The sequence below is a fragment of the Montipora capricornis genome, chromosome 5, assembly GCF_036669925.1.
Source record: "Montipora capricornis isolate CH-2021 chromosome 5, ASM3666992v2, whole genome shotgun sequence".
Taxonomy (NCBI): domain Eukaryota; kingdom Metazoa; phylum Cnidaria; class Anthozoa; order Scleractinia; family Acroporidae; genus Montipora; species Montipora capricornis.
The window spans coordinates 7,628,009-7,647,610 of NC_090887.1; the positions used below are offsets into that span (position 1 = coordinate 7,628,009).

Consider the following 19,602-nt stretch of genomic DNA (forward strand, 5'->3'; position numbering starts at 1 on the left):
AACAATTATTCACCGAAATGGAGGTAAATATCCACAACTTTCACCGACACTGAGGTGAATAATTGTTTTAATATATACATGTACCACACAAGTTGACTAATCAGCTGAGTTTGTGGTGAAAAATGTGCTTTTCGGTAACTGAAGCGGAAGGGGAAACCATTTTCTTTTTCTCCGTTTACTCAAAGATGAATAGTACTTGCCATTCACCTCCGAGCTAGCCGATCAGAATGTGCGGAATTCGAAAGCACTGTTCACTTGTGTGGTATATACTAACATACTTTAGTATATACTAAAACAGTGGATATCGTTGAACGCGCGCCCTGATTGGCTACTCAAACTCCGGATATCCTTTGCTATTCACCTCTGCATGAGCAACTCGCGCGGAATTTGCGCCCGAAAATGGTGTAATATTTGCAGGAATAAATGAGTTCATCTTTTTGTGCTTTTTTATCTCGCTGTTTTTTAGTACATGCTAAAACAACTGTTCACCTCAGTGTCGGGTGCTAGTGGTGGAAATTTACCTCTCCGCTTCGCGGCTCGGTAAATATCCACCACTAGCCACCTCCACTTCGGTCTTCTCGGCTCGGTAAATATCCACCACTAGCCACCTCCACTTCGGTAAATAGTTGCTAACTGATGCTCAGTTTGAACAATGATGTAACGACAGTCTATGATAGTTCACCCGCGTGTCGATGGCAGTGGATGATGGTTGGCAATTCTCGCGACATCCTTTAACACTATACCAGTAGTTTACGCAAACTGGCTTGTGTGACTCAGCTTAACTATCGTCCACATTCATGCGAATGGCCGTTTTTATTCCAGAGATCCATAATAGGTCCTGACGAATTATGCGTCTCTCGTGTTATCAGCCTAGTATAAAGACGGGAGGAACTGTATAAGACGCAAACATTTTTCCCAAGTTCGTCCCACATGAACCATGTGTCTCTCATGTAAAAATGGCCTAATGAATGTTTCCAAACGATTTGGCCATACGAATGCATAGAAGGTGAAGTTGGTAGTTGTTAGGGCAAAGGAAGCTGTCAAACTATCACCGATAATTCCGCAGATGGACTACCGCTTTAATCACTTGTTAACGGCCGAAAGCGTGTCACAAGCGCCTTGCACAATTTTTTTGTCCTCTCTCTTTCTCTTCAGGTTGTGAAGATGTTTGCGGAAGCACTTTCGGCGACAGGACGCAAAATAGAAGCGACATCTTTATTCCACTACCAAAAGTCTTCCAACAAGAAAGCAACTTCCTAGGGACAGTAAGTTCTTGTGGCAAAAAAGCCGTGGATTGACAATCTAATTTTCGAATTGTTAACAAAACGAGTCTTCAGTTACGGTTTCCACAAAAATGGCCAACTTTTTTTTTCATTAGTATGGTTGTGAACCAAGACTTGCTTTGAAACAGAGGAAAGCAACAATTCGGAAGTAAGGCTATTGAATCCCTGACAGTTTAATTATTTAAAATGCGATAGGTTAATCGTGGTGCTCATGTCCTAAACGAAGAGGGATTGATACGACTGTTGAAATCATTCAGTGGATTGGATTCTTTTAGGCTGAAAGCGAAGCTTTCTGTAATGGGGTTTTCAAATCGCAAACACGAAAGCTCAGTACAAAATGGATGGACGGTTGTTTCCTGTATCCATACGAATCTGGTTGCCACTTAAAATTAAAGAGCCTCTCCAAGTTAGGAAAGCCAATGATGAACTTTAAAATGACTCTCGCATGATAGCGTCTTTTAATTTTGTATCACGCGCGTGTAAGGTGCTTCAATAAGCAACAAAAAATATTATATCAACCTTTTTCTTTTGCTTTTATCTAAATTCTGGATTTTGAGATTTACATGTAGGTTCGCGGCCTCGCATTTATCTCGTATTTTGAAAGAGGGTGTAAGGTTAGTTGGCAGAGCCAGGTCAGAGCGCTAACCGTTGGTTAAGAGATCATGTATGAAAATCTATAGGTTTCCATGGTATTTATCGCTGGTTGGCACTAACCGTGCTTCGAGCAACCTGGCCCGGGTTGCCAGACTATCGCTAGACAGACGCTGATATAGCGTATATTGGTAAAATATGAAGCCACCCGTGCCGAAAGTAAAATGTAAGAATATTGCTTCGCGAAAAATAGTTTTTTCCATGTGCAGAGATGTGATCTTGTTTCGTGATACAAAGAAATAAACTATTAAAGGTAATGTTGCGTTAAAAGAGTGTATGTCAGTCTTGGTGAGTTCTTTTAACCGTGGCGGCTAGATTTCGCGCTTGCCGTGTCAACCTTACGTCTCTAAGCCCACTTGAATTATATACATTTATTTCATCGACTCCTTTCACGAGAACGCATGAAGTGAACAAATTGCCCTACTCTTAACTGTATGGCTTCATAGCACAGTGATGGTAGAGTAACACTAGTTTCGGATCCCGACGTTGAGCCACCTGAAATTTTCAGATGTGTAAGAGACAATCGCTTAAATTGTCCTAGTAAGTGCGAAGATCATTTCTTTCTTTCGTCTACAACCCGCGTTTCAATTATATACTTTATTTCAGTAATCATAGTCGAACGGAATTAACGTATCTGACTCGAATGGCTCGTGGACGTTTTTTTACGATAACGATCGAAGGTGAGACTGCTTAACTTCGACTGCAGGAGCATTGTTTTTACCCCACTTTTGCGTTGCCCTAAAGACAGAGATGAACCCAAATGCAAGTACAAGAAATTCCAATTTTTTTTCCATTTTCTTGGTGCAAGAGCATGTGCATCACACAGGACTTGCGTTGAAGACGCGTAAATTTGGGCCTAGTGAAATAGAAAGTCAAAATTGGCTCCGCCACTGGCCTCAATCTTTTCTTCATTAGCATAGTAAACTTGTGCATATTCAATATGGGCACAAAATGGAAATTCAGACAGAAAACTCCATTGTTTGCGAAAAGTGAGACCTTTTGAAATAATTGCTATGCTATCAGAACACTACCAATGATCAGAACTGGAATTCTAGCACGGCTACCAGGGCCTGATTTCGCCGGTCAGTATTTTCTTCGTAATGAGATACTTAATCGATTGGCGTCCGAAGACGTGCGACACAAATGCAAAGAAAAAGGGTGGCTTAATGCAAATGCAAGGTGTAGGACTTGTTCCACGCCCGTGCGTCTTTTTTTCTCACCGGCCTGGCGTTAGCATTTTGTGTGAGGTACATTTTCATTAGTTCCGCTTTTACTTACGTCACACGTGTGAACCGTGCATAAGGCCCCAAGAAAACGATGGAGCGTTTTCACTCACGTGACCAGCAGCCATACTGGATTACTCAAACTAAAGAAAATACTCTCATAAAAATAGAGTTTGATTCCCAGAGGATTAGTTTGATACACCATTAGGGCCGCCATTCCTTTGTTTAGATAGACCAACATGGCCGCCGTGACGTCATATGAAAACACTGTTAAACATTTTAGGGAGTATTGGCTCAACACAACGTTGAATGTTACATCGCAGCATATTTTTATGTCTTATGGTTGGGTTTCAACGAATGGAAATCCCTCATATTGTCTTTAAATGATATCTCGAGATGTATCTTATGTCTTGAGATTTATCTCAGGTAGGATATTCGTAAGTATGTCGTCAGTGCGGCTGGTGCTGAAATTGCCGTTCTTGCTGCAAGTCTTCCAAAGCCAAAATTGAGGTGGCTCAAACACTTTTAAGAAACTGTACTGGTTTAGAATGAATGACCAAGGTACTTTTAACAACAACAAAGTTAAAGCGTGAATTAAATCTTTAAGACATCGATAAAAGGGTCCGGCAAAGCATTCCGTCGCATCGTAATTTTAATATTCCTTCATTGTGAAGTTTAAAGAACCATACAAAGTGCCATAAGGCTCTTACATTTATTATGGTAAATAAGCGTAAATCCCAGGGTGATAAAATTAACATTCTGTCAGGCTTTAACTCCCTCGGGCGTACGTCGTTTTGCCAAATACCTTGATATAAAATTTAATCTGTTTGAATACAAAGGCACGTGGTCAGATGGATAGAGGGGGGAATCTTTGTTACACTGAGCTAACTGACATGGCTTTTCACCTGCGTGAGTACGGAGGTGCTGGGTCAGAGTACTACTTACACTAAAAGCTTCTTAAATTGTTTAATCACCTGTGTGAGTACGGAGATGTTTCATAAGGCCACAAGACTGATTAAACGCCATGTTACATTGTGTACATTGATATGGCTTTTCACCTGTGTGAGTACGGAGGTGCTTAGTCAGATTACTATACTGGTTAAACGCCTTGTTACATTGTGTACATTGATATGGCTTTTCACCTGTGTGAGTACGGAGGTGCCCAGTCAGATGAACAGACCTATTAAACGCCTTGTTACATTGTGTACATTGATATGGCTTTTCACCTGTGTGAGTACGGAGGTGCTTAGTCAGATTACTATACTGGTTAAACGCCTTGTTACATTGTGTACATTGATATTGCTTTTCACCTGTGTGAGTACGGAGGTGCTTAGTCAGATTACTATACTGGTTAAACGCCTTGTTACATTGTGTACATTGATATGGCTTTTCACCTGTGTGAGTACGGAGGTGCTTAGTCAGATCCCCAGAACGATTAAACGCCTTGTTACATTGTGTACATTGATATGGCTTTTCACCTGTGTGATTACGGAGGTGCGTAGTCAGATCACCAGACCTATTAAACGCCATGTTACATTGTGTACATTGATATGGCTTTTCACCTGTGTGAGTTCGGAGGTGCGTAGTCAGATTACTATACTGGTTAAACGCCTTGTTACATTGTGTACATTGATATGGCTTTTCACCTGTGTGAGTACGGAGGTGCGTAGTCAGATTCCCAGAACTATTAAACGCCTTGTTACATTGTGTACATTGATATGACTTTTCACTTTTGTGAGTACGGAGGTGCCTAGTCAGATGACTATAATGGTTAAACGCCTTCTTACATTGTGTACATTGATATCCTTTTCCAGCCATGTGAGCACGCTTTATTCTTTTGGTATCCTGATTGATTGAATGTGTTGCTCCTTTGTTTCGCTGGTAATTCCTGTCATTTGCCACAAAGCAGACGTGGGTGTTGAGAAAGCTCAGTGAAGCGAATTTCCTACCACACTTGTCACAGTCCCATGTTCTGTGGACTTTACGAGATAAGCAGAAACGCCTGTGTCTTTGAAGAAAGTTCAAAGAGGTGAACATCCTTTGACGGACCTCACATGCGAGCTCGTCACCTAAAAAATGACCAAGAGTTTGGTTGTCGGTCAAATTGATCTCAAATTGCAGAGGTATGAAATTCACACAAAGTTAAGGTTACGCTATTGACAAACTGACATTTCTTCCACTTTCCAAGTAAAAAACCTATAAACTATGGCTCATTTTTTTATTGCCCACATACCACATCTCAATGTATCTGTTTCGTTATCTCATGCACGGAAACGAAGTAAATGTTATGTCAAAGGCATCGTCGAACCCATCAAAGACACAACAACAACGCTAATATCGAGTTTTGATAGTAATGTGGCTTCTAGAATAGTTATGACTCGTTGATTTTTCGCTCAAACTACCATTACTGCCATTATCTCGGAAAATGTAATAACTTTGAAATAAGGACAATTCCTTTTCCTCTGCATTCGTTCATTTCTTTGACTTTAAAAAACGGTTGTATTTTTTCCTTTGTTGTTTTAAATTAGTGTGACTCAATTGTATGGCCATTATTACCTACAATCAGCATCAAATATTAAAGGGTTTCTCTTTAAACACCTTATTACGACTTGGAAGCAAGGGTTGCCAGACCAGCGCTAGACAGACGCTGATATAGCAAGAAAATGATTACATTTGTTAAAATATGAAGCCACCCGTGCCGAAAGTAAAATGTAAGAATATTGCTTCGCGAAAAATAGTTTTTTTTCCATGTGCAGATGTGATCTTGTTTCGTGATACAAAGAAATAAACTACTTAAGGTAATGTCGTTGCGTTAAAAGAGTGTATATCAGTCTTGTTGAGTTCTTTTAACCGTGGCGGCTATATTTCGCGCTTGCCGTGTCGCCCTTACGTCTCTAAGCCCACTTGAATTATATACATTTATTCCATCGTGTCCTTTCACGGGAACACATGAACTCAACAAATTTCCCTGGTCTTAAGCCGCTGTCATGTATTGAAACGTTTAGCTGAAACTCATGTGCAACGACCCTGCAAAAAAAGTGTCAGCAGGCGTTGCACCGTGTAACATAAAACGTCGAAAATCGTTCGGAAACGTTGAAACTGGTCTCGAAATGTTGATTACATGGACTTAGCCGATTTCTGATTGGCTTACGCAGCGTAGCGTGACAAGAGCGAGGGAGACCAGTTTCACAAAGTGGTGTTACACGGTAAAACTCTCGTTTTGTCACCACTGCGATCATTGCGACCGTAGCAGAAGTAGAAAGCGGTTCTAGTTTTTGTGAAACTTGTCTCGCAACGGAAGTTCAAAAAGTTTCACGATACCGACCATGTCACACGGTGCAACGCCTGCTGAAACATGTTTCGCAACGCCGTTGCACACAAGTTTCAGCTAAAAGTTTCAACGTGTAACAGCGGCTTTAACTGTGTGGCTTCATATAGCACAGTCATGGTAGAGTATTACACCGGTTTCGGATCCCGGCGTTGAGCCACCTGAAATTTTCAGATGTGTGTAAGAGACAATCGCTTAAATTGTCCTAGTAAGTGCGAGGATCATTTCTTTCTTTCGTCTACAACCCGCGTTTCAATTATATACTTTATTTCACTAATCATAGTCGAACGGAATTAACGTATCTCACTCGAATGGCTCGCGGACGTATTTTTACGACGGCGATCGAAGGTGACACTGGTTAACTTCGACTGCAAGCGCATGTTGTTTAACAATTATTTTTACCCCACTTTTGCGTTGCCCTAAAGACAGAGATGAACCCAAATGCAAGTACAAGAAATTACATTTTTTTCCATTTTCTTGGTGCAAGAGCATTTGCGACATACAGGACTCACGTTGAGGACGCGTAAATTTGGGCCTAGTGAAATAGAAAGTCAAAATTCGCTCCACCACCGACCTTAAATTTTGTCTTCATTAGCATAGTAAACTTCTGCACATTCAATTTGGGTACAAAATGGAAATTCGGACAGAAAACTCCATTGTTTGCGAAAAGTGAGACCTTTTGAAATAATTGCTATGCTATCAGAACACTTCCAATGATCAGGGCTGGAATTCTAGCACGGCTACCGAGGCCTGATTTCGCCGGTCAGTATTTTCTTCGTAATGAGATATTTGCAGACCGTGTGTAAGTATTCTACTTTCGATTGGCGTCCGAAGACGTGCGACACAAATGCAAAGAAAAAGGGTGGCTTAATGCAAATGCAAGGTGTAGGACTTGTTCCACGCCCGTGCGTCTTTTTTTCTCACCGGCCTGGCGTTGGCATTTTCATAGTTCCGCTTTTACTTACGTCACACGTGTGAATCGTGCATAAGGCCCCAAGAAAACGATGGAGCGTTTTCACTCACGTGACTAGCAGCCATACTGGATTACTCCAAAGTAAAGAAAATACTCCCATAGACCTTTTTCATAATGGCGGCCCGATAAAATATTCTTTTGTTTTAATGCTGATAAGCCTTTCTAGCCTCGCTGCAATACGCAAAATTCAAAAGAATATGTTAACCAAAATGAGGCCAGTAGGTCCAATTAACAAATACAATAGAATATAAAATCGGTTGCCATTTATGAAAGTGGTCTATAAAAATAGGGCAAGCACTAGATAACATCGACCTAAACCTGGTGAGCCATGGATATGTCAGCGGAGTCTTGAAAGATGATCACTTCGTTTTCGCTCGCCTCGCTTTCTCGCTTCTGATCGATCGCGACGAGGATTATTTCAGTCATAAAACGGTCAATAGACCAGTCATTTTCGAGACGTTACAGTAATTTTCTTCATGTCATAAAGTATCCCAGGTTTGGTCCTGTTTTTAGCGAATTGATTTTCAGTCTTTCAACTTGCAGCTAACAAATTTTCGGCGCTCTTCCCACTGTTGGAACGGATCCTGTAACGGGTAAAAGAAAATTAAAGAAAAAAAAAAGAGAGTTAAGCACTCACTGAAAAACTATGTCCCCATTAACCTATTGACATCCAAACCGGCCGAAACCGGCCAGGCTTAGTATTTTACTCTGTCTAACGCGAGAGTATTTTACTCGTCAATGGGGAACCCCTGGGAGTCAATGGGTTAATTATTAAAAGTTCCACGTTGTGAGTGGCATATATGGCTCACCAGGTTTAGGTAGATGTTATCTAATGCTTTCCTAGAAATAGAGTTTGATTCCCGGAGGATTAGTTTGATACACCATCATGGCCGCCATTCCTTTGTTTAGGTACACCAACATGGCCGCCGTGACGTCATATGAAAACACTATTTTAACATTTTAGAGAGTATTGGCTCAACACAACGTTGAATGTTACATCGCAGAATATTTTTATGTCTTATGGTTGGGTTTCAACGAGTGGAAATCCCTCACATACTGTACCATATTGTCTTTCAATGATATCTTGAGATGTATCTAATGTCTTGAGATTTATCTCAGGTAGGATATTCGTAAGTATGTCGTCAGTGCGGCTGGTGCTGAAATTGCCGTTCTTGCTGCAGGTCTTCCAAAGCCAAAATTAAGGTGGCTCAAACTCTTTCAAGAAACTGTACTGGTTTAGAATGATTCACCAAGGTATCATTTTTTCCTCGCGCGAGCAATTTAGACCTGATGAAAGGCTGACTTTTAAAAACAACAAGGTTAAAGCGTGAAATCTTTAAAGACATCGATAAAAGGGTCCAGCAAAGCATTCCGTCGCGTCTTAATTTTAATACTCCTTCATTGTGAAATTGAAAGAACAAAGCACCGTAAGGCTCAGTCAATAAGGATCACTTAACATTCTGTCAGGCCTTAACTCTCTCGGGCGTACGTCGTTTTGCTAAATGCCTTGATATAAAATTTAATCTGTTTAAATACAAAGGTGCGTGGTTAGATGGATAGAGGGGGGAAGATTTGTTACACTGAGCTAACTGACATCGCTTTTCACCTGCGTGAGTACGGAGGTGCTAGATCAGAGTACTACTTACATTAAAAGCTCCTTAAATTGTTTAATCACCTGTGTAAGTACGGAGATGTTTCGTAAGGTCACAAGACTGGCTAAACGCCTTGTTACATTGTGTACATTGATATGGCTTTTCACCTGTGTGACTACGGAGGTGCCTAGTCAGATCACTATAGTGGTTAACGCATTGTGTACATTGATGTGGCTTTTCACCTGTGTGAGTACGGAGGTGCGTAGTCAGATGACCAGAACTATTAAACGCCTTGTTACATTGTGTACATTGATATGGCTTTTCACCTGTATGAGTACGGAGGTGCCTAGTCAGATGACTATACTGGTTAAACGCCTTGTTACATTGTGTACATTGATATGGCTTTTCACCTGTGTGAGTACGGAGGTGCGTAGTCAGATTATTATACTGGTTAAACGCCTTGTTACATTGTGTACATTGATATGGCTTTTCACTTGTGTGAGTACGGAGGTGCCTAGTCAGATCCCCAGAACGATTAAACGCCTTGTTACATTGTGTACATTGATATGGCTTTTCACCTGTGTGAGTACGGAGGTGCGTAGTCAGATTACTAGAACTATTAAACGCCTTGTTACATTGCGTACATTGATATGGCTTTTCACCTGTGTGAGTTCGGAGGTGCGTAGTCAGATTCCCAGAACTATTAAACGCCTTGTTACATTGTGTACATTGATATGGCTTTTCACCTGTGTGAGTACGGAGGTGCCTAGTCAGATGATCAGACCTATTAAACGCCTTGTTACATTGTGTACATTGATATCCTTTTCCAGCCATGTGAGCACGCTTTATTCTTTTTGTATCCTGATTGATTGAATGTGTTGCTCCTTTGTTTCGCTGGTAATTCCTGTCATTTGCCACAAAGCAGACGTGGGTGTTGAGAAAGCTCAGTGAAGCGAATTTCCTACCACATTTGTCACAGTCCCATGTTCTGTGGACTTTACGAGATAAGCAGAAACGCCTGTGTCTTTGAAGAAAGTTCAAAGAGGTGAACATCCTTTGACAGACCTCACATGCGAGCTCGTCACCTAAAAAATGACCAAGAGTTTGGTTGTCGGTCAAATTGATCTCAAATTGCAGAGGTATGAAATTCACACAAAGTTAAGGTTACGCTATTGACAAACTGACATTTCTTCCACTTTCCAAGTAAAAAACCTATAAACTATGGCTTATTTTTCTATTGCCCTCATACTCAATCCCAGTGTATCTGTTTCGTTATCTCATGCACGGAAACGAAGTAAATACTATGTCAAAGGCATCGTCGAACCCATCAAAGACACAACAACAACGCTAATATCTGGTTTAGATAGTAATATGGCTTCTAGAATAGTTATGACTCGTTGATTTTTCGCAAAAACTACCATTATCTCGGAAAATGTAATAACTTTGAAATAAGAACAATTTCTTTTCCTCTGCATTCGTTCATTTCTTTGACTTTCAAAAACGGTTGTATTTTTTTCTTTGTTGTTTTAAATTAGTGTGACTCAATTTTATGGTCATTATTACCTACGATCAGCATCAAATATTAAAGGGTTTCTCTTAAAACACCTTATTAGGACTTGGAAGGAAGGGTGGCACAGTCGGTTAGTGCGCGGCCTTGGTGCAACAGGTCCCGAGTTCGATCCCCGGATCTCACGTCCTTGTTCGACTTCTTTCCTTTCAGCTTAAGTAGCTTTAAATACCCTTAAAACGGAGCACTGATGGAAAGAGGGGGGTAAAATGAGCGCACCGTCGGCTTCCTGGGAGAATACCCTCTAGAGGGTAAAGAAATTACCGACGTTAAATAATAGGGAGCTTAAGATCTACGACGGCGACGTGGACGAAATAGTCACCTCAAAATAGAACTTTGCTCTAGTAAAAGTCTTTCGCGATTATTCCATCTCGTTCATGTCGTACAATGTGGGCGAAGTATCCTAAAAATAAATTGGTACGAGCGTTTCAGACTGAAAATAGAGAATGAAAGATTCTCTGTTGCATGCTCACGTTGTCGTCAAAACCTAAAATTTAGTGATTTCACGTCGTCGTCATGCAGAGAACCACAAAAATATGAGTTGAAATCCGTGCTGCACGAGCAGCCCGATTATTTCTGCTCTTTGAACCAATGATACCATTGTTTTGTGGCGATTTCGTCGACGTCGTCGTCGTAGATCCTAAGCTCCCTAATTACGACGACGACGACCTTTACCTTCCTTTACCTTTAGCAATGGGGAGCTCACTTGAGGGGACTCTATGTGTGCAATGCAAGCTGTTAACGTCAGCCAGGGTTTTTGATTTCAGAGATAAGATATTGTTTTGTTTACCATTTTCCTTCTCTGGATCAACATTGCAGTGACTATTGTCAGTGGATAAACCCAAATCTCTGGCATAGCTCTCTCCATACCACACCAGCAGTTCTTTTCCTGGACTGATGGGTTTATAGGTGCGGTAGTAAATCTTTCCTCGAAATTGGAAGGATACCAGGTTCTGCTCGTCCTCTGAGCGAGAGCAATTTACAAAGCGCATCCAGTTGCTTTTGGATTCATCACGACCGTCCACAAAATGGCTGAATTTTCCATCTTTTACAATCTACAACAAACAAGTAATTCTTGATGGTTAAAAGCTCGGCAAAAAGAATGATATGTGGCATAATAGCGACGGTTCCTGCACAGCACATTCAGGACAAGCAAAAGCTGCGGCGTGAATTTCTTACCCCTTTTCGATAATCTCGTGTTTGCGTTCCCTTGTCCCTGTTGGTCATTTAAGCCCCCAAGGAGGTCTGAAGGGCTTTTGTATGCCTAGGGTGGCGTTTTTCACTCTCTTGTCGAAAGTCCACCAACAGAACGGGTCCCACATATTTTTTCCCCTCTCACCTCTCCCTGAGCGACGCTGGTAAGCTACACTTATGGCAACAATTCTCACCCATATATTTTGTAAGGCATTGAATGGCTTACATACGAATGTGAATGAGTTGCTATCTACAAACGTTACCGAACGAAGAAACTAACAGAATTCCATTCACCCTCACCTACCATCCACAAAACCTTGCAGTCAAAAATGTCATTCTTAAAAACTTCACAATTCTTCGCAATGATCCCGAAACTAAACATATAATTCCTTTACGCCCACTTATTTCATTCAAACGCGACAAAAACATAGGAAAGTTTCTAGTTAGGAGCGCATTTAAAAGTCTGACAACCAACCGGGAACTTTCAAATGTACACTCATACGATGCAAAACTTGTCCTTTTATTTCTAGCATGGTTAAGATCTCACTACCGAATCGATCCGTTAAAATCACTAACCACTTTACATGCAACTCCGCAATTGTCATCTATTGCATAACCTACAGACCATATACGAAGACTTGCATAGACAAAACAGGAAGAAGATTGGCGGATCGCTTTCGCGAACACCTACGAGATGTAGAAAAAAACGGCACAGATGCATCAAAAAGCAGCTGCGCGCCATTTTAATCTTCCTAATCCCTCCCACCACAACATGAAATATCTTGCGACTTGCATTTAAGACCGAAGGGAGGAGGACACAAGCTGTGGACGAGCATTGCTCGGTCTTCTTACTCTCTCTGCTAACTGACTCCTACCACTGAGACGTACCTCCCAAAAGTAGCTTGTATCTGTTCTGTCGGTCCTGTTTTCCCATCCTCCTTTCCCTCCTCTATCCGGTCCAAATCGAACTCCTTTAGGAATCAGGACTTTGCTGAATACCCCTAAGCCTGCTCCTGGAATAGAGGACTGGTCAATTTTTAAGACTTCTGGTACAGATGCTACTGCTGCTGACAGGTCCGAAGGTTTCTCCAAAACCTTGTCCTCCATAATGCGCAAAGGCCCGTGTATTGGGCAATCACCGTAATGAAGATCCTGACAATCTTCGCAAACTGAAAAAGTCAATGAGAAAAGAAAATATTGAGAATTTAGAAAGATAAAATCCCTTTTTTGTCTTTTTTGTCGTTTTAAAACATGTTTTAAAATGCTACGACATTTTTTCTGACGTACACAACAATCGTAAATCATGCCGTGGGCCTGTTGTAAGCCGTTGTCGCATGCGACAAAGTCGTACCATGTAAATCGGCCCTAAGGAGGTTTGGTTCGGAGTATGTCTGTGAGGACTCGCAAAACTCACAACTCTCGGATGTCAGGGGTAAATATTGAAGAGGAAAAATAATCTTAAGCCCAGTGCCAACAGACGCACCATTTGTGGCCAACAACTCTCAATACTGTTGGGTGTTACATGTTGCGTCCATTTGCAGACCCTGTTGCATGTTGTTGCCTGTTGTTGCACGAAGTTTGAAACAAGTCGATCGTTTGAGCGAACAACTCCCAACATTTCTTTTGTTCCGTGATCGCCGAAGCTCAGCGAAACAAGTTGGATCCGTTTTTACAGCTCTTTCAACATTGTTGGGGCCACGCACGCGCATTTTATATGGTCTCCATGGAGATAGTAAGGCATTAACTTGTTAAAAACAAGATGGCAACCGAATTTTGTAAGTTTACAAAGTCTGATGGGTCGTATCCTTCCCATACTACACCTGAACGTCCTTATATTGTTGGGAGTGGTTGCGTCCGTTTGCAAGGGGCTTTCCTTGAACATATAGATGGATTAATGTTTATATCTACAAATGTTCGATTTGTATAAGTATACGTTTCTTCTTCACGGTCTGTGATCACTGTTTCCTGCTTGCGTTCGATATTTTATTAATATTGCTTAAACAAAAGGAAATTTTCAATTAAACCTTAACACAGTTATTGTGAGTGCAGGGATGGCGCAGTGGTGAGAGCACCGCCTCCAGCCAATGTGGCCCGGGTTCGACTCCCAGACTCGGCGTCATATGTGGGTTGAATTTGTTGGTTCTCAACTCTGCATCGAGAGGTTTTTCTCCAGGTACTCCGGTTTTCCCCTCCTGAAAAACATCATTTGACTTGATTTGCGTTAATTGTTAATTTCAGTTTCTAGTGTTCCCAATTAGTGCTCCAGCGCTAGAACGACTAGACACTCAAATAAAGTTCCTTTCCTTTTTTTACATTGACATCAACAATAATATCAGAAATTTCACTACACGCTAACTACAGTCAGCCTATTGTTAGAATACAATAGGCCGTTTCCGAGTGTTTGTGATGGTAATTAATTCTACTTTAAATGTGAATGAAAAATAATTTTTATAAGAAGAACTTCGCACGTGGACTCCCAAATACAAAAAAAGCGCCGCACCTAGACTCGCTTTGAAGAAGAGGCAGACGTGAACTCTGAAATGGCCTATTGAAATAGAGTGAGGTGAGATTTGTTTTGTTTGTACATATATTGTTTTGTTTTAAAACCTGCTAGCTGGCTATGTAAAAGTACTTTACAACATGCATTTATTTTTAAGTTTTATGATGCACTCTTCCTTGCTAGCTGAGGTCGCTTTTCTTTTGCCCTCGCTGGGCTTGCGAGTACGGGAAAAGATACCTCTGCCGAAACTCACTGTGTCGAGCATGCGCGGAGGTAACGTAGCGACCAACACTTCAAGTGATACTTCATGTTGTGTGGGCTCACTTAACGACGACGGAATTACTGTGAACGATGCACGCGGGACACGGCAGGCTCAAATCACAGTCAGCAAACATACCATGGAGCATGCGGTTTGAAGAGTACCGTTCAAGGTTGTGGACGACGGTTCGATCAAAATGAGTTTCGACCCATGGCATAGGTTTCTTTTCCCGCACTCGTCAGCCCAGCGGACGCAAAAAGAAAAGATGCATTAATACATTTTGCTGGCAGGGATGGTGGACTCACTCCCCTTTTTGCAAGTGAAGATGCTGGTTTTTGAGTTTTTGTTGTTTTGGCCTTCAGTGGGTATAATGACAGTAACTGCTTAATATTTTTAGTACGGGACACTGCAATCTTGGACAAATCTTGGGAAAAAATTCCGGCTTAAGTATCATTTGTCATGCACTCACAAACAATCTATTGATAGTTTTCACGTGACGTCATTAATATTCTAAAATGGAAATCGCGGAATTTTTACCAGCACTACCTTGAAGACAATCTAGATTAAGTCTTCTCACTCCCCGTAGCGTCTTTCGTTTTGAAATTACAGCATTTTTTAAAAAGGCCTTTCCTTTTAACTTTCAACGGCTGCAACATTTCAAGCCCTAAGAGATTGTGTTGATGCGTATGTGTACCAGAGCGAAAAGAACGCGTTTTCATGGGAAGCGAATTCCAAATGTTTTTGTTGATTTCCGGCGGCCATTTTGGTGTACAATATTTGTACACCGAAAAAAGCTCTTAAAAGTTAACTTCCTGAGACGTTTCGGCCAATAACTAAAAGATGGTGTGCCACACAAATTTGAGACTTTGAGAAATTGTTTATGTAGTCTTTTGTAACATCTCGTTATATTCATGTTTCATGTAACGGTTTAGAATTTAGTTTTTTTGTTGCGTGATAGTGAAAACGATCTATTTTTCCCCCTTTTCCCCTACCAATGTCAACGAACGGAATGATACATGAAATGAATCGTATATTGAACTGTGGATATGAAATCAAGTAAAGCTATGATCCTCGCAATTGTGAACGCAATTTTAGGATTCAATATATGATTCATTTCATGTATCATTTCATCGTTGATTAATTCCTCACGGGGACATTAGAACCCACAAATGACTAGCTCCCAATATCAGTGGCTTCATAGCTCAGTTGGTTAGAGCGTCGCACCGTCATCGTGAGATATATATTTTTTCTTTCTCTACTGGGTATATTAAACAATTTTACTCGGATGGAGCAGTTGGAAAAACTTGGATTTGTTTGACCCGTGAACATTATTGAGTTTGGCATGTAAGGAGAGAAATGTAGAGGGCTTGTACAACTGAAAACCAGGGTCTTTCCCCACCCTCACTCCACGCCCTCTGATGTCGACTTACAGATGTAATGGTCATCGTCTGGAACCTCAGCTTCACAGTAACAATGTCTTTTTCCTCGAGTAGTGTACTGGATGTGTTTAACCTCTTTACATTTTTTTCTTGCACCCTTAAGGCCTGTCGTTTTCTCGACACTCTGTTTTGCCTCAGCGTTGGTTGGTGGAAGAAACTCCATCTGTTCACCCCATCGACCCAATTCATCGAAGGCGCTTGAGTCATCATCTTCAACTTCCTCTACCTGTAAAATTACCAAGCAGGGTAGGTACTTAGAGATAAGAGCAATTTGAAGCGTAAGCTGTAAGATTAAGTGCACCAAGATGACAGCGAAGCACTCCTTTTTTTTTCTGACTTACACGACGGTACTATTTGCCAACATCATTGTGACAAGTCGGCTTTCTTTTGACAGAAATCAAGAGGTTTTTCAAACCTAGAAACACAAATCCTATGAAAGGGTCGAAGAAATTTAAGTCTTTAGAACAGTATCCACATTTCGGCTTTGCATGTGATATAAACGCCCTTGTATGGCAACATTGCACTTGCAACCATTGCAACTACCGATAGATCAAAACTTATTTATTTATTTATTTAACATTTGTAATATACTTTTACCTCTGTTTGCTTTTGATAGTCAGGGACAATTTGAGGTTTTGGTCGAAAATCTGAAAAGAATAACATGCAATAACAAGACCTTTGTTATTACGAAGTATTTTCTAAATGACAAATTTCACATCTTGTATTTTACCTTTTGCGATCACCGCATGTAAAAACATTGATCACCTTAAACGAAGTGTAAAGGAAAATAATTGCCTTTGCGGTTATTCCATGGACAGCCGACCAAAAGAACAGACTTTTAGGTATTACGAGAATGAAAAACACAAACAAAATATTCAGAAAATAACCTTTGTAAAGAGGCAAAATAGGAAGTATAACTTTGGATTTCTGAGAAGACACACAAATATCACGGCCCATCTTTTATTACAGCTAGTGAAAGTAGGGTGGAGGCCGCAAGAGGGCTGGGAAGACCCAGGCGACGTTAGCATTAAAACGTGGTTGCACAAGCCCGTGGGGGAGGTAGCCTAGCTTCCAGAAGAGATAGAGCAATACAAAACAGCTAAAAGAGCTGCCACGTCATAGCAGTGATTTGCCAAAGCAAGAACACAGCTCAATTGACGAATGTCTTAATAATGAAAGCCATCGGATAATTTTCAGTTTGATGATCATGAAAAGTTTTGCCTAGGTGTGCTATTGACATCATCATTTGGCAGTGGTTCAGTGTGAAATAGTTGTGTTATAGATTTAGATAAAATCTTGTGCAAACTATTTCATTCCAAGGTCCATAAATTGTCATATTTTAGTTTGGCCATCTCCTTTTTTTTTTTCGTTTAGCGTCGAATGCGTTTCCTGATATTGGGTTGGTCGGTCGAATTGAAAAAAAAAATCACAAGAAGTTTCGGAATAGGTGGCCTAGTACACCAGCATCATTACTTTGGAGCCTGGAAACAGCAAGACATGAACCCAAAATCAATATGGCAGAAAAGTCGGTGGATGTCATTGTCTAAGTGATGAGGATGACGTCAAAAGTTAATATCTACATATTTGGATGAAAAAAATGCACAGGCTGTCCATGTAAAAAAGTTCCCGTTTTTGTTCCTGGTTTTTCTATGTTGTTACTATGCTCATTTTTCAAATTTAAAGAACTATTTAAAGTGAAATATCGTTTAACTTTTTAGGGCGGCCGACGGTCAACGAAAAAAAAAAAAAAAGGGGGATGGCCTTAATTTGTCTGAAGAACTCGGAAGGTCTTTGATAACTAAAACCTTCTACCTGGAATAAATCTCTTAAACATTTTCTTTCGTTTCCTAACTTCCTGTGATCCTGGCACCCAATCTTCATCGCTATCATCGGTATTCTCGCTTGAACTCTCACTGCCCTGACCTCCGGTCAAGGTGGATAGTGCCTTGTGCTTTTTAGAAGGCGGTTTACGAGTTCGGCTTGGAAGCCCTGCTGGAACTGCGGGAACAGGGAGACCTGAAAAGAACACACTTGCCATCAGAGGAGTTTGCAGACTTTGTGACGGTTCGGTGAGTATGCAAAGCTGTCCCAGTACTGATAGAAATGTATGTGGATCTGATGTCAAATGTTTTCAGTAAGCTTTGAAAAGTCTACCACCTGGGAACTCAAGGAACGAGCAAGACGTTATACTGACCACGTTTTAGTAGGCAACGTCGGTAGCATTTTAATCTCTTTCGTATAGTTGTCTTTAATCTCTTAGTGCAGACTTAGTTACTGAAACATGTTTGGAGAAAAATTACAGATGAAATAGGAATTTGTCTTTTATCGTCTAATATAATCATTGGATATCCTGCAAGTATCGGCAAAATTTATTTACAAAGATAGAAGACCCTCTGCTCGCGTGAAGTATATTATCAATCGAATCATTTTCCTTGTATACTTATAAGCACTGCGATTCCTGTTGCATTTTATAATCAAATAAACTGAAAAAAAATTGTTGAAGAAGATACTGCCAGTTTTACACGAGAGACCTACTCAGCCTCAAATAAACTGAAAAAAAAATTGTTGAAGAAGATCCTTCCAGTTTTAGACGAGAGACCTACTCAGCCATTGGAGTCTAAGGGCTCAGTAAACTATATGTTATACGGCTACTTTCTTAAAGAGGGTGTTTCAAAGTCTTTCAAAGTACATGTGAGTATATAAACTGTTTCGAGTTCCGATACGAGTTCATCAAGAGTTTCTCTTGTCACCCTACATGGCTCTACATTCTTCAACATCGTTTTGTTTCAAAATATCGTATCATGTAAAGTCATACCGAAATGAGTTCATCAAGTTGTGGTAGTTGTACTTGATAGAAATTCATATAACAAGTATCTTGTGAGGCTAAAACGTCCGTCTTAATTTTTCAGTTTCAATCTCGCTGAGGTAGTCAATTCACCTTTATCAATTCAAATTATTTTTACCAGATTTCCGTAATTGAAACCCTCGGCGACACACCACTAGAATTATTTAAATGGTAACTGAGGTTTCTGTGTAGCGAGAGACCGAGTTTTGAGTCGTGAACTGAGCCACCCGGCATTTTTCTTTATTTTTTTTTTCATTTGAAAAACTAGACTGCAGTTTTAAGTGCAAAACCTTTAAGCTTAATTACGTATACGTTTCCAAACAAAAAATTCCTTGGCCCTTTAGATGACAAAAAGCATATTAACCTTACAATGAAAAAGACTAATACCTGTGGCAAGGAGGAATAATTAAAATTTAAGTAGGCTTACTTACCAAGACTTTTCATGAATTCATGATTTCTTTTGATATTTCGGAGCCTTAAACGCTCATACTCTGACAAAGAGTTGTCCATTGGTAATTTGCCGCTGAGTTTTCCTACTTTCTAATCTTCACTGTTGAATAGCCGAAGGAAACCAGTTATATCGAGTACACTTTCTTGTCTGACTCAAAACAGCTTTCTTTCGCCAGAAGTTACAGACTTCAGAAGCTAACCATGGGCTTTACGCACAGTAACTCTTGCTGCCTTTACTGTCAAAGCTTGGTTTTTGAGGATCTTCGCGGAAGATTAAAATGACTGAACCAGCTTTGAA

General features: G+C 40.6%; 3 protein-coding genes across 3 annotated transcripts in view; 1 reads left to right on the forward strand and 2 right to left on the reverse strand.

Annotated features, from left to right (window-relative positions):
* LOC138049324 (carbamoyl-phosphate synthase [ammonia], mitochondrial-like) overlaps window positions 1-2,188 on the forward strand; it is a 50,650-nt gene extending 48,462 nt beyond the window's left edge. Inside the window, exon 41 of the mRNA XM_068895552.1 lies at window positions 1,156-2,188. Within this exon, the coding sequence (XP_068751653.1) occupies window positions 1,156-1,260 (105 nt within the window). The 3' untranslated portion in view covers window positions 1,261-2,188. The remainder of the gene's footprint in view (window positions 1-1,155) is intronic.
* Window positions 2,189-4,123: 1,935 nt separating this feature from the next.
* Window positions 4,124-4,975, reverse strand: LOC138050175 (zinc finger protein 681-like). Its single transcript, XM_068896634.1, has 2 exons — window positions 4,720-4,975; window positions 4,124-4,551 (listed from the first exon to the last, which is right to left on the reverse strand). The coding sequence occupies exons 1-2, from the start codon at window positions 4,973-4,975 to the stop codon at window positions 4,124-4,126; spliced, it is 684 nt and encodes a 227-aa protein (XP_068752735.1).
* A 4,150-nt stretch (window positions 4,976-9,125) lies between these two features.
* On the reverse strand, window positions 9,126-19,364 carry LOC138049321 (zinc finger protein 436-like). Its single transcript, XM_068895550.1, has 7 exons — window positions 19,286-19,364; window positions 17,822-18,025; window positions 16,601-16,656; window positions 16,001-16,229; window positions 12,700-12,980; window positions 11,384-11,672; window positions 9,126-10,123 (listed from the first exon to the last, which is right to left on the reverse strand). Exons 1-7 carry the CDS (start codon window positions 19,362-19,364, stop codon window positions 9,126-9,128), a joined length of 2,136 nt encoding a protein of 711 aa, XP_068751651.1.
* Window positions 19,365-19,602: the final 238 nt, after the last annotated feature.